Source organism: Coregonus lavaretus (genome assembly GCF_964263955.1).
Source record: "Coregonus lavaretus genome assembly, contig: HAP1_SCAFFOLD_1171, whole genome shotgun sequence".
Taxonomy (NCBI): Eukaryota; Metazoa; Chordata; class Actinopteri; order Salmoniformes; family Salmonidae; genus Coregonus; species Coregonus lavaretus.
Window position 1 is genome coordinate 66,103 of NW_028163792.1, and position 13,564 is coordinate 79,666.

The window sequence follows — 13,564 nt, forward strand, 5'->3', positions numbered from 1 at the left end:
TAGTAGTATGGACCGTAGTAGTATGGACCGTAGTAGTATGGACCGTAGTAGTATGGACCGTAGTAGTATGGACCGTAGTAGTATGGACCGTAGTAGTATGGACCGTAGTAGTATGGACCGTAGTAGTATGGACCGTAGTAGTATGGACCGTAGTAGTATGGACCGTAGTAGTATGGACCGTAGTAGTATGGACTGTAGTAGTATGGACTGTAGTAGTATGGACTGTAGTAGTATGGACCGTAGTAGTATGGACCGTAGTAGTATGGACTGTAGTAGTATGGACTGTAGTAGTATGGACTGTAGTAGTATGGACTGTAGTAGTATGGACTGTAGTAGTATGGACCGTAGTAGTATGGACTGTAGGAGTATGGACTGTAGTAGTATGGACCGTAGTAGTATGGACTGTAGTAGTATGGACTGTAGTAGTATGGACCGTAGTAGTATGGACCGTAGTAGTATGGACTGTAGTAGTATGGACTGTAGTAGTATGGACCGTAGTAGTATGGACCGTAGTAGTATGGACCGTAGTAGTATGGACCGTAGTAGTATGGACTGTAGTAGTATGGACCGTAGTAGTATGGACCGTAGTAGTATGGACCGTAGTAGTATGGACCGTAGTAGTATGGACCGTAGTAGTATGGACTGTAGTAGTATGGACTGTAGTAGTATGGACTGTAGTAGTATGGACCGTAGTAGTATGGACCGTAGTAGTATGGACCGTAGTAGTATGGACCGTAGTAGTATGGACCGTAGTAGTATGGACCGTAGTAGTATGGACCGTAGTAGTATGGACCGTAGTAGTATGGACCGTAGTAGTATGGACCGTAGTAGTATGGACCGTAGTAGTATGGACCGTAGTAGTATGGACTGTAGTAGTATGGACTGTAGTAGTATGGACCGTAGTAGTATGGACTGTAGTAGTATGGACTGTAGTAGTATGGACTGTAGTAGTATGGACCTAGTAGTATGGACTGTAGTAGTATGGACCGTAGTAGTATGGACCGTAGTAGTATGGACCGTAGTAGTATGGACCGTAGTAGTATGGACCGTAGTAGTATGGACCGTAGTAGTATGGATTGTAGTAGTATGGACCGTAGTAGTATGGACCGTAGTAGTATGGACCGTAGTAGTATGGACCGTAGTAGTATGGACCGTAGTAGTATGGACTGTAGTAGTATGGACTGTAGTAGTATGGACCGTAGTAGTATGGACTGTAGTAGTATGGACTGTAGTAGTATGGACTGTAGTAGTATGGACCGTAGTAGTATGGACCGTAGTAGTATGGACCGTAGTAGTATGGACCGTAGTAGTATGGACCGTAGTAGTATGGACTGTAGTAGTATGGACTGTAGTAGTATGGACTGTAGTAGTATGGACCGTAGTAGTATGGACCGTAGTAGTATGGACCGTAGTAGTATGGACCGTAGTAGTATGGACCGTAGTAGTATGGACTGTAGTAGTATGGACTGTAGTAGTATGGACCGTAGTAGTATGGACCGTAGTAGTATAGTATGGACTGTAGTAGTATGGACTGTAGTAGTATGGACTGTAGTAGTATGGACCGTAGTAGTATGGACCGTAGTAGTATGGACTGTAGTAGTATGGACTGTAGTAGTATGGACTGTAGTAGTATGGACTGTAGTAGTATGGACAGTAGTAGTATGGACTGTAGTAGTATGGACCGTAGTATTATGGACTGTAGTAGTATGGACCGTAGTAGTATGGACCGTAGTAGTATGGACCGTAGTAGTATGGACCGTAGTAGTATGGACTGTAGTAGTATGGACCGTAGTAGTATGGACTGTAGTAGTATGGACTGTAGTAGTATGGACCGTAGTAGTATGGACCGTAGTAGTATGGACCGTAGTAGTATGGACCGTAGTAGTATGGACCGTAGTAGTATGGACCGTAGTAGTATGGACCGTAGTAGTATGGACCGTAGTAGTATGGACCGTAGTAGTATGGACCGTAGTAGTATGGACCGTAGTAGTATGGACCGTAGTAGTATGGACCGTAGTAGTATGGACCGTAGTAGTATGGACTGTAGTAGTATGGACTGTAGTAGTATGGACTGTAGTAGTATGGACCGTAGTAGTATGGACCGTAGTAGTATGGACCGTAGTAGTATGGACCGTAGTAGTATGGACCGTAGTAGTATGGACCGTAGTAGTATGGACTGTAGTAGTATGGACTGTAGTAGTATGGACCGTAGTAGTATGGACCGTAGTAGTATAGTATGGACTGTAGTAGTATGGACTGTAGTAGTATGGACTGTAGTAGTATGGACTGTAGTAGTATGGACTGTAGTAGTATGGACTGTAGTAGTATGGACCGTAGTAGTATGGACCGTAGTAGTATGGACCGTAGTAGTATGGACCGTAGTAGTATGGACCGTAGTAGTATGGACTGTAGTAGTATGGACTGTAGTAGTATGGACCGTAGTAGTATGGACCGTAGTAGTATGGACCGTAGTAGTATGGACCGTAGTAGTATGGACCGTAGTAGTATGGACCGTAGTAGTATGGACCGTAGTAGTATGGACTGTAGTAGTATGGACTGTAGTAGTATGGACCGTAGTAGTATGGACCGTAGTAGTATAGTATGGACTGTAGTAGTATGGACCGTAGTAGTATGGACCGTAGTAGTATGGACCGTAGTAGTATGGACCGTAGTAGTATGGACTGTAGTAGTATGGACTGTAGTAGTATGGACCGTAGTAGTATGGACCGTAGTAGTATGGACCGTAGTAGTATGGACCGTAGTAGTATGGACCGTAGTAGTATGGACCGTAGTAGTATGGACCGTAGTAGTATGGACCGTAGTAGTATGGACCGTAGTAGTATGGACCGTAGTAGTATGGACCGTAGTAGTATGGACCGTAGTAGTATGGACCGTAGTAGTATGGACCGTAGTAGTATGGACCGTAGTAGTATGGACCGTAGTAGTATGGACCGTAGTAGTATGGACCGTAGTAGTATGGACCGTAGTAGTATGGACCGTAGTAGTATGGACCGTAGTAGTATGGACCGTAGTATTATGGACCGTAGTAGTATGGACCGTAGTAGTATGGACCGTAGTAGTATGGACCGTAGTAGTATGGACCGTAGTAGTATGGACTGTAGTAGTATGGACTGTAGTAGTATGGACTGTAGTAGTATGGACCGTAGTAGTATGGACTGTAGTAGTATGGACTGTAGTAGTATGGACCGTAGTAGTATGGACTGTAGTAGTATGGACTGTAGTAGTATGGACCGTAGTAGTATGGACTGTAGTAGTATGGACTGTAGTAGTATGGACTGTAGTAGTATGGACTGTAGTAGTATGGACTGTAGTAGTATGGACCGTAGTAGTATGGACCGTAGTAGTATGGACTGTAGTAGTATGGACCGTAGTAGTATGGACCGTAGTAGTATGGACCGTAGTAGTATGGACCGTAGTAGTATGGACCGTAGTAGTATGGACCGTAGTAGTATGGACCGTAGTAGTATGGACTGTAGTAGTATGGACTGTAGTAGTATGGACCGTAGTAGTATGGACCGTAGTAGTATGGACCGTAGTAGTATGGACTGTAGTAGTATGGACTGTAGTAGTATGGACCGTAGTAGTATGGACCGTAGTAGTATGGACCGTAGTAGTATGGACTGTAGTAGTATGGACTGTAGTAGTATGGACTGTGGATAGAAAGTTCTAGGCAGTTTTTGTTATCGTGACCTCACAGGCTGAATCTTGCCTGGCCACAGTTCTTTCTGGAAAGAAGGCACAAACAGATCTGGGACCAGGTTACTTTGTATCCACTAATGTCCCGTAGTGCTTCACTGGGCAACGGTAGTAGCATCCAGTAACGGTTGTAGTAACGCCAAGGGACATCAGCTAGTTACCAAGAGGTGGTCTGAGTCCGGTTCGCTTGAATTCCGCGGCCCGTTTTCCTTTTTTTTCGGGCAATGTGAACACGAAGCTCCCCAGTTTCGCTTGTCATTATTCCCGCACCACACACTAGAATACTGCAACGCTGTTTCCCCCTGCCATAACCCACAAAAGAGAGATGATGATGATGATTTGCAGGGGCATATTCATTATGCCGATTCTGTTGCAAAACGTTTCTTAGAAGGGAAGCAGACATGAACGGAACGGGGAGGAATTTACCTGAATTTGTCCCAACATTTGTCCAACATAAACTCTTGTTTTAGTTGACTGTTTGGCTAATGATTACACCCCAGGTGCGCTGATTTTGGATTTGATTAGCGATTGTCAAGGATGCACAGATTTATTTTAGCAATATGTGATAGAAAGGCTAAGAGAGATTCATAAGCTGTTTATTGATTGTGGGGGTTTGAATAGTGTGAGAAGACAACATAGGGTACGAAATCAGTTCTTAAAGGGGCAGTAGCTTACATTGGCCGTACAATTTTCAATTACAGCAGTTATTCTTCTGCTATTTATTTGTTGTCAATATTTACGTGTTAATAGAATCTTCTGATTACATTCAGTTAAAATATATACTAATTGTAATCTATTAGCTATTAAAATGTAAGCGGTATATCTAGCTGTCCGATAACACATTCTGATGGAATGGCTTGTCCTGTACTTTGTAAAAACCCAGAGGGCATTGACTGAATGTCCTTTTAGCATTGACTGAATGTCCTTTTAGCATTGACTGAATGTCCTTTTAGCATTGACTGAATGTCCTTTTAGCATTGACTGAATGTCCTTTTAGCATTGACTGAATGTCCTTTTAGCATTGACTGAATGTCCTTTTAGCATTGACTGAATGTCCTTTTAGCATTGACTGAATGTCCTTTTAGCATTGACTGAATGTCCTTTTAGCATTGACTGAATGTCCTTTTAGCATTGACTGAATGTCCTTTTAGCATTGACTGAATGTCCTTTTCTAAACATAGCAATGTGAATGCATAAAGGACTCGGACAACAAAATAGGTGAAGTGAACTGGCAAAAGAGTTGAGTCCTCATTCAAAGGCCAGGGCAGCGTGAATACAAAGAGAACCGAGTTATTTTGCTTTGTTTTTACCCCAGAGTTCACTTTAAAAGAGGGCTGAGGTCGGTGAAAACACCCTAAGAATTTAAAATAAAACACTAGTTTACAAAATACAAGTATAAACTGAACTGATTATGCAAAATGTGTTTTCTAAGTAGAAAAGCAATATGAGATCTACCATCTTGCCATTGTTCTTTATTTTGTGCTCAAGAATAGAACCCTCATAATGTACTGTACAGTCTGCAGTGATCACCTGACACATTACAGTAATGTATTTGGTATCCACCGTACTGTCCCCCTTATATCCAATATGGCCCAGCCGTACACGTGGTTTCATGCTCAGTTAAATAGAGAGATCCCGATTCCTCTGGCTCGGAACCTGGGTTCAAATTTCTTTTTGAAAACCTAATATTTGAGCGTTTGCTTTAGTCTGTATGCAGTGTCAGGTCGGTGTCGTTTTGGAAATGTTCTACTCAACAGACAAACTCAACAAGCACAGCAAAGTTATTTGAAAAAGTATTCGAACCCAGGTTTGCTCTGGTTCTGGACTAGATTGTAGGCTTGGGGCGATATACCGTACACCGGGGTATTTAGAAATACCGACGGTATGATTTTTCAATCGTTGGGGGGGCTACACCACACAGCGCCAGCTATGCATCTGGTTTGCTAACGTGCTAGCTAAGTGGTTCTTGGTTACAGCAGACATTCAATCCCCTCCTGGATCAAGATCCCTGTTGCCTAAATACACTGAACAAAAATATATAACGCAACATGTAAAAAATTGGTCCCATGTTTCATGAGCTCAAATAAAAGATCCCAGAAATGTTCCATACGCACAAAAAGCTTATTTCTCTCACATGTTGTGCACAAATGTGTTTACATCCCTGTTAGTGAGCATTTCTCCTTTGCCAAGATAATCCATCCACCTGACAGGTGCAGCATATCAAGAAGCTGATTAAACAGTATGATCATTACACAGGTGGACCTTGTGCTGGGGACAATAAAAGGCCCCTCTAAAATGTGCAGTTTTGTCACACAACTCAATGCCACAGATGACTCAGGTTTTGAGGGAGCGTGTAATTGGCATACTGACTGCAGGAATGTCCAGCAGAGCTGTTGACAGAAAATGTAATGTTAATTTCTCTACCATAAGCCGCTCCGTTGTTTTAGAGGATTTGGCAGTACGTCCAACCGGCCTCACAACCGCAGGCCACGTGTATGGCGTCGTGTGGGCGAGCGGTTTGCTGATGTCTACGTTGTGAACAGAGTGCCCCATGGTGGCGGTGGGGTTATGGTATGGGCAGGCATAAGCTACAGACAACTTGAACGCACAGAAATACCGTGACGAGATCCTAAAGGTATCTGTGACCAACAGATGCATATCTGTATTGCCAGTTATGTGAAATCCATAGATTAGGGCCTAATGAATTTATTTCCATTGGCAGATTTCCTTATATGAACTGTAACGCAGTACAATCGTTGAAATTGTTGCGTGTTATATTTTTTGTTCAGTATATTTGTGTGTTGAAAAAAGAATTGTGCCCCCTTGTGTGCACATTCGGTAATACTGTATACCCCGGGTATGGTACAGAAACGTTACGATACCGCCAAAACCCGACTAGAGTCATGCCTCAACATCCATAGAGACATGCACACGCACATCAACAGCAGAACAGTAAAGCTACAAGCACTGAACACTACAACTGGGTTACTGCGGCTGCCGGACCAGTGAGAGACACCGGACGAGAACCGGGTAGGGACAACTCTTACGGTATGTATGCAATACGTCAGACAGCCTGGTCCCAGATGGGGGAAGCGAACCCGGGTCACTGAAAGGCCAACACCCTATGCATCGCGCCAAATCGGGTTAACCCACTTGGTGGGAATTGTAACGTGGCTCATATTAGCGAGGATTGCTACAACATTATGTACAGCATGATAACAATGGGGCTGGCTATATAGCACCAACAGATCTGGGACCAGGCTACAAAAGACTGGCCTTAACTAATGCAAGGGAGAACACAGAGTTCATTCCTGTTCATATTCTTCCTGTAATACAAAATCCATTTACATTTAGCCTGGTCCCAGATCTGTTTGTGCTTTTGCCAACTCCATTGCTGTCATTGTCAAGCCAAACATGACAATTCCGTAAGGAGTTGGCAAGAACAGAAAGAGACTGGCTGGCACCCAGGCTATATTTTAATTTATAACTGGATGGCTCCCAGGCTACATTTTATTTACAACTGTAATCTTCTAGTTTAAACACTCCAATAAATAACTTCAGAAGCACAGGATGCAAAACAAAAAACGGTCTGTAACATTATATATACACACACATCTCCTCAGTGGCATTTAGGTCAATATACTGGCTACACCCTATTCCCTATATAGTGCACTACTTTTACCCAGGTACTATTCCCTAAACGTAGTGCACTATATAGGATACCATTTGGGACGGGTCCACTCAGTAATAATCCTCCTCCTCCTCCTCCTCGTCTTCCTCAGGCACTACTGCAAGCTCATCATCATCCTCCTCCTCCTCTTCCTCCTCCTCCTCCTCCTCCTCTTCCTCCATGGCGTAGTCTACAGGACCACTCAGCAGCAGCGTGGTCTGGTTGATCACTGCTTCATCATCCAAGTTCAGAGGAACCTGCAGGGAATAGGAGGGGAAGTTATTAGAATAAAGGGTGTGTGTGTGACGTGTGTGTGACGGGTGTGTGTGTGTGTGTGAGACGTGTGATGTGTGTGTGTGACGGGTGTGTGTGTGTGTGTGTGTGTGAGAGAAGTGTGTGTGTGTGTGTGAGACGTGTGTGTGTGTGTGTGTGAGACGTGTGTGTGTGTGAGTGAGACGTGTGTGTGTGTGTGTGTGAGACGTGTGTGTGACGTGTGTGTGTGTGTGTGTGTGAGACGTGTGTGTGTGTGTGTGTGAGACGTGTGTGTGAGACGTGTGATGTGTGTGTGTGTGAGACGTGTGATGTGTGTGTGTGTGAGACGTGTGATGTGTGTGTGTGTGAGACGTGTGTGTGACGTGTGTGTGTGTGTGTGTGTGTGTGTGTGTGTGTGTGTGTGTGTGAGACGTGTGTGTGTGTGTGTGTGAGACGTGTGTGTGAGACGTGTGATGTGTGTGTGTGTGAGACGTGTGTGTGAGACGTGTGATGTGTGTGTGTGTGAGACGTGTGTGTGAGACGTGTGTGTGTGTGTGTGTGAGACGTGTGTGTGAGACGTGTGATGTGTGTGTGAGACGTGTGTGTGAGACGTGTGATGTGTGTGTGTGTGTGAGACGTGTGTGTGAGACGTGTGACGTGTGTGTGTGTGTGTGTGTGTGTGTGAGACGTGTGTGAAGTGTGTGTGAGACGTGTGTGTGTGTGACGTGTGTGTGTGTGTGTGTGTGTGTGTGTGTGTGTGTGAGACGTGTGCGTGTGTGTGTGTGACGTGTGTGTGTGTGTGTGTGTGTGAGATGTGTGTGTGTGTGTGTGTGTGTGAGACGTGTGTGTGTGTGTGTGTGTGAGACGTGTGTGTGAGACGTGTGTGTGTGTGTGTGCGTGTGTGTGTGCGTGTGTGTGTGCGTGTGTGTGTGTGTGTGTGTGTGTGTGTGTGTGTGTGCGTGTGTGCGTGTGTGCGTGTGTGTGTGTGTGTGTGTGTGTGTGTGTGCAGTACCTCAGGAGGACTGGCAGGTTGTGAAGGACCTTCGTCTGTCTGCGCGTTGATGATCGACTTCAGGGCCCCTTCTTCAAACTGAAAACAGGACAGACAGTTGAACACGTGTAGATTACATTACCCATCATTCCTCAGGCCAACACCAAGCAAACTTATTCTGGAGGGTAGTCACATAGGGCACCAGTCTGAGGTATCATGCCACTCCTTGACATGTTAAACATGTTGAGTATGACAGAGTACACGAAAGTGGAATGTTAGCGAAACAGGTTCTGGATTTAATGCTAGGTGGCCCGGTTTGAAAACGGTTAACAAGAATCCTTCTGAACTAATGTGGTCGGAAAGGTGAAACCGAAGATTTAATCCACGAAGTGGAACCCTTGATTTCATCTCTCCAGCCTGGTCAGATCAGTGATTACTCAAGAAGCTGCCCACTCAAGAAAAAGCTTCAAACTGTAACTAGTGCTAGCAAACCTGGTTCAGGTTATCAGTCAACCTACCAGGGTGGTTACAAACAGTACAGGAATTAAATCATCAACATGTATTGATCATATCTTTACTAATGCTGAAGAGATTTGTTTGAAAGCAGTATCCAAATCCATTGGATGTAGTGATCACAATATAGTAGCCATATCTAGGAAAACCAAAGTTCCAAAGGCTGGGCCTAATATTGTGTATAAGAGGAACTAATGGGGATCCATAATAAACCCCAGGAAGAGTAGCTGCTGCCTTGGCAGGAACTAATGGGGATCCATAATAAACCCCAGGAAGAGTAGCTGCTGCCTTGGCGGGAACTAATGGGGATCCATAATAAACCCCAGGAAGAGTAGCTGCTGCCTTGGCAGGAACTAATGGGGATCCATAATAAACCCCAGGAAGAGTAGCTGCTGCCTTGGCAGGAACTAATGGGGATCCATAATAAACCCCAGGAAGAGTAGCTGCTGCCTTGGCAGGAACTAATGGGGATCCATAATAAACCCCAGGAAGAGTAGCTGCTGCCTTGGCAGGAACTAATGGGGATCCATAATAAACCCCAGGAAGAGTAACTGCTGCCTTGGCAGGAACTAATGGGGATCCATAATAAACCCCAGGAAGAGTAGCTGCTGCCTTGGCAGGAACTAATGGGGATCCATAATAAACCCCAGGAAGAGTAGCTGCTGCCTTGGCAGGAACTAATGGGGATCCATAATAAACCCCAGGAAGAGTAACTGCTGCCTTGGCAGGAACTAATGGGGATCCATAATAAACCCCAGGAAGAGTAGCTGCTGCCTTGGCAGGAACTAATGGGGATCCATAATAAACCCCAGGAAGAGTAGCTGCTGCCTTGGCAGGAACTAATGGGGATCCATAATAAACCCCAGGAAGAGTAGCTGCTGCCTTGGCAGGAACTAATGGGGATCCATAATAAACCCCAGGAAGAGTAGCTGCTGCCTTGGCAGGAACTAATGGGGATCCATAATAAACCCCAGGAAGAGTAGCTGCTGCCTTGGCAGGAACTAATGGGGATCCATAATAAACCCCAGGAAGAGTAGCTGCTGCCTTGGCAGGAACTAATGGGGATCCATAATAAACCCCAGGAAGAGTAGCTGCTGCCTTGGCAGGAACTAATGGGGATCCATAATAAACCCCAGGAAGAGTAGCTGCTGCCTTGGCAGGAACTAATGGGGATCCTTAATTTACATTTACATTTTAGTCATTTAGCAGACGCTCTTATCCAGAGCGACTTACAGTGAAGTGAGTGCATACATTTTCATACTGGCCCCCCGTGGGAAACTAACCCACAACCCTGGCGTTGCAAGCGCCATGCTCTACCAACTGAGCTACAGGGGACAATATGGCCTCAAAGACTAAAGCCTATACATACTGCGGCCTTGACATACTGCGGCCTTGACATACTGCAGCCTTGACATACTGCGGCCTATACATACTGCGGCCTTGACTGCTGGCCTGCTGGCTCCCCTTCCTCTGCGGAAGCACAGCTCCCGCTCAGCCCAGTCAAAACTGTTCGCTGCTCTGGCACCCCAATGGTGGAACAAGCTCCCTCACGACGCCAGGACAGCGGAGTCACTCACCACCTTCCGGAGACATTTGAAACCCCACCTCTTTAAGGAACACCTGGGATAGGATAAAGTAATCCTTCTACCCCCCCCCCCCCCCCAATTGTAAAGTGGTTATCCCACTGGCTATAGGGTGAACGCACCAATTTGTGAGTCGCTCTGGCTAAGAGCGTCTGCTAAATGACGTTAATGTGCCCTTGAGCAAGGCACTTAACCCTAATTGCTCCTGTAAGTCGCTCTGGATAAGAGCGTCTGCTAAATGACTAAAATGTAAAATGTAAATGTTGACATACTGCGGCCTATACATACTGTGGCCTTGACATACTGCGGCCTTGACATACTGCAGCCTTTACATACTCTACATACTGCATCCTATAAATACAAATACAAAAAATTATTTGTGAGGGAAGGATTCCATAGACTTATCTATTTAGGAGGGATCTACAGCAGCTGTACCTTGAGTCTGTTGAGTTGGTCCTGCAGCATCACTTTAATCTTCAGCAGAGTCTCTTCTTCCTTCTTCAGCTCCTGTAGACGACTCAACATGGTGCCAGGTTGGGTTTAGACCATTCCTAGATACTGAGAGAGACATACGGTATTAGTTTAACAGTGTTGCTTCCGTCCATCTCCCCCCCCCGCCCCAACCTGGGCTTGAACCGGAGACCCTTTGAACAACAACAACAACAACAACAACAAGTCACCCTTCCAAGCATCGTTACCCTATCGCTCATGACAAGCTGCAACTTTTGCAGAGCAAAGAGAAACAACTACTTCCAAGGTCTCAGAGCGAGTGATGTCACCCGATTGAAATACCACCAGCGCGCACCGCTAACTAGCTAGTCATTTCACACCGGTTACATTAGTATGAATCTTTCATTCTTCAGCTCTTGTAGGGGACTCAACATGATGTACTGTGGGTTCAGAAAGAGAGATAGACAGGCAAATACAGCAGGCTATATTTTTTTTTGACATTTTCATTTTAAGTCAGGCTATATTAGTAAACTCACTATATAATTGCTAGGCTTTTAAAGTTACTGTAGCTATTTGCTACCGAGCCTAGTAAACGCAACTCCATCCATATTACAGGGATCTAAACTACAGCTAATAGGCTCCTCACATTCTGTCATGATCATGACCTTCATGGCTGGTAAAAGCTGGTTGAGTATAGAAGATACCATTAGCTGTTAGGGTTTATATTGATGAGGGATGTGCTGCATCTAGTCACAGTAACGTTAGATCATCAGCCAACCCTTCGATCAGCCAACCCTTCGATCAGCCAACCCTTCGCCAAATCAGTCTGTAGTGGTGGGATGTTACTTTTTGATTCCGGAGCTGCGAGGCACGAGTCTAAATCGGTAAGCGACCAACTTCGAAGCGGTGTGCGGATACGCGCATCACGTTAATCATAAATACGTCATCAATGACGTCCCACGCTTCGATCCCACTGATTGGTTCCGGTGGTGGTGGTGGTGGGAGGGGTTTCCCGGTTCTAAAGCGCTTTCCAACACTGACCTTTACTGGACACCGTACTTACAAGTATAGTTAGGATTTTAACCGATAAACTTTCGCCTGACCGGATGCTTGCTTAGCAGGTAGAGGAGGGAACATTCAGGGACGTGAGCTTATAAGGCACACTATTTAGAAAATTGTTCCTTTTGCACTGTTGTTCAAATAATGTGTTTTTTATTTAGTATAGTATATAGCTTCTGTCTTAAGCATCCCAAATAATGCCACAGATTCAGTTTTTGAAAAATAATCAACTTAATCAAAAAAGGGAAGCATGATGCAAATCTGGTATTCCAACTGATTATAGGCTACGAGTTACCGCTGCGCCACGATGTTATAATGAAAACGGATACAAAAAAATACATCTGTCACTAAATGTGCATTATGAGCAGATAATTAAGCTCCGATTAATGAACCGTTTCCCGGAACAATTTGGTGAAAGCGCCGAAGCCTTCGCTTCAGAGAGCCTCGGTTTCCCCATCACTGTAGAGGGAGGATGCTAGCTAATGTTGCCAGGAACATCCTTTATTGGTTACGTTGTTCCCCATTTTTCAACGTTTATAGAACATTCTAGCTAAAAACATGTTCAAAAAATAACCATCCCCTCTCTGCAGCTGATTCAATCAGGAAAAAGACCGTCACAGATAGAAAACACATCTTTGATACCGTTATCTGAAGATAGTTAGCTAATATGCTACCAACAACAACCTCAGCTTTGTCAAATCATTCACTATAGCTTTCCATATCTTTCACAAACCTTCACAAAAAACGCTCGTTTGTGTATGTCCTCTTTGCAGCAAAAAAACAAACAAATACAAGGCCACTTGCAGGCTTGCTACGTGCACATTGGTGCAAGCTTTTGGTTGGATAGCGAGCTAACTCATGTCCTATCTGTATGACACATCAACAGCGGTACGTTATAACCGTGTAGTTTACCATACCGCTGATGATAACCCCGCCACTCGTTATGTTTGGTTGTGTTGTTGTAGCCTCCTTTATTCATTCACGTGGTTTCCTTCCGGGTCTAGTCGCCGCCCACAATGCAACAGTTTGAGGAGATCCTTTAGCGCCGCTGTGTGGTCTCCTACTACATTACAGCTGATCGTAGACGATGAGAGTCGTTTTTTCTAATGATGTAAATCCACCGTTATAAAATTATTCATAATGTTATAAGATCATCAACATTTAGATTATCTCTGATTGAAAATGTAACGCCAAAAGTAGTTTATTTTTGGACCTCGGTCCTGCTTATGTAGCCAACTAGTTGTACATTTGTTGTAGCTGGTTTTCAGGGGGTCTGTATACTATTGGTAGACTGTCTCTTAAGCCACTTTCTCCCACTTTCTCTGTACC

The 13,564-nt window shown here is 44.7% G+C and overlaps 1 protein-coding gene across 3 annotated transcripts; it reads right to left on the reverse strand.

Moving 5' to 3' along the window:
• Nucleotides 1–5,172: 5,172 nt before the first annotated feature.
• snapc5 (small nuclear RNA activating complex, polypeptide 5) lies at nt 5,173–13,216 on the reverse strand. Of its 3 annotated transcripts, none has more exons than XM_084192688.1 (4): nt 12,969–13,216; nt 11,162–11,284; nt 8,652–8,729; nt 5,173–7,644 (listed from the first exon to the last, which is right to left on the reverse strand). In XM_084192688.1, the coding sequence occupies exons 2-4, from the start codon at nt 11,249–11,251 to the stop codon at nt 7,459–7,461; spliced, it is 354 nt and encodes a 117-aa protein (XP_084048814.1). In that variant the 5' UTR covers nt 11,252–11,284; nt 12,969–13,216; the 3' UTR covers nt 5,173–7,458. The 3 variants fall into 3 exon arrangements, with proteins under 3 accessions (XP_084048814.1, XP_084048816.1, XP_084048815.1); XM_084192690.1 differs by lacking the exon at nt 12,969–13,216 and adding an exon at nt 11,881–12,006; XM_084192689.1 differs by lacking the exon at nt 12,969–13,216 and adding an exon at nt 11,823–11,900.
• Nucleotides 13,217–13,564: the final 348 nt, after the last annotated feature.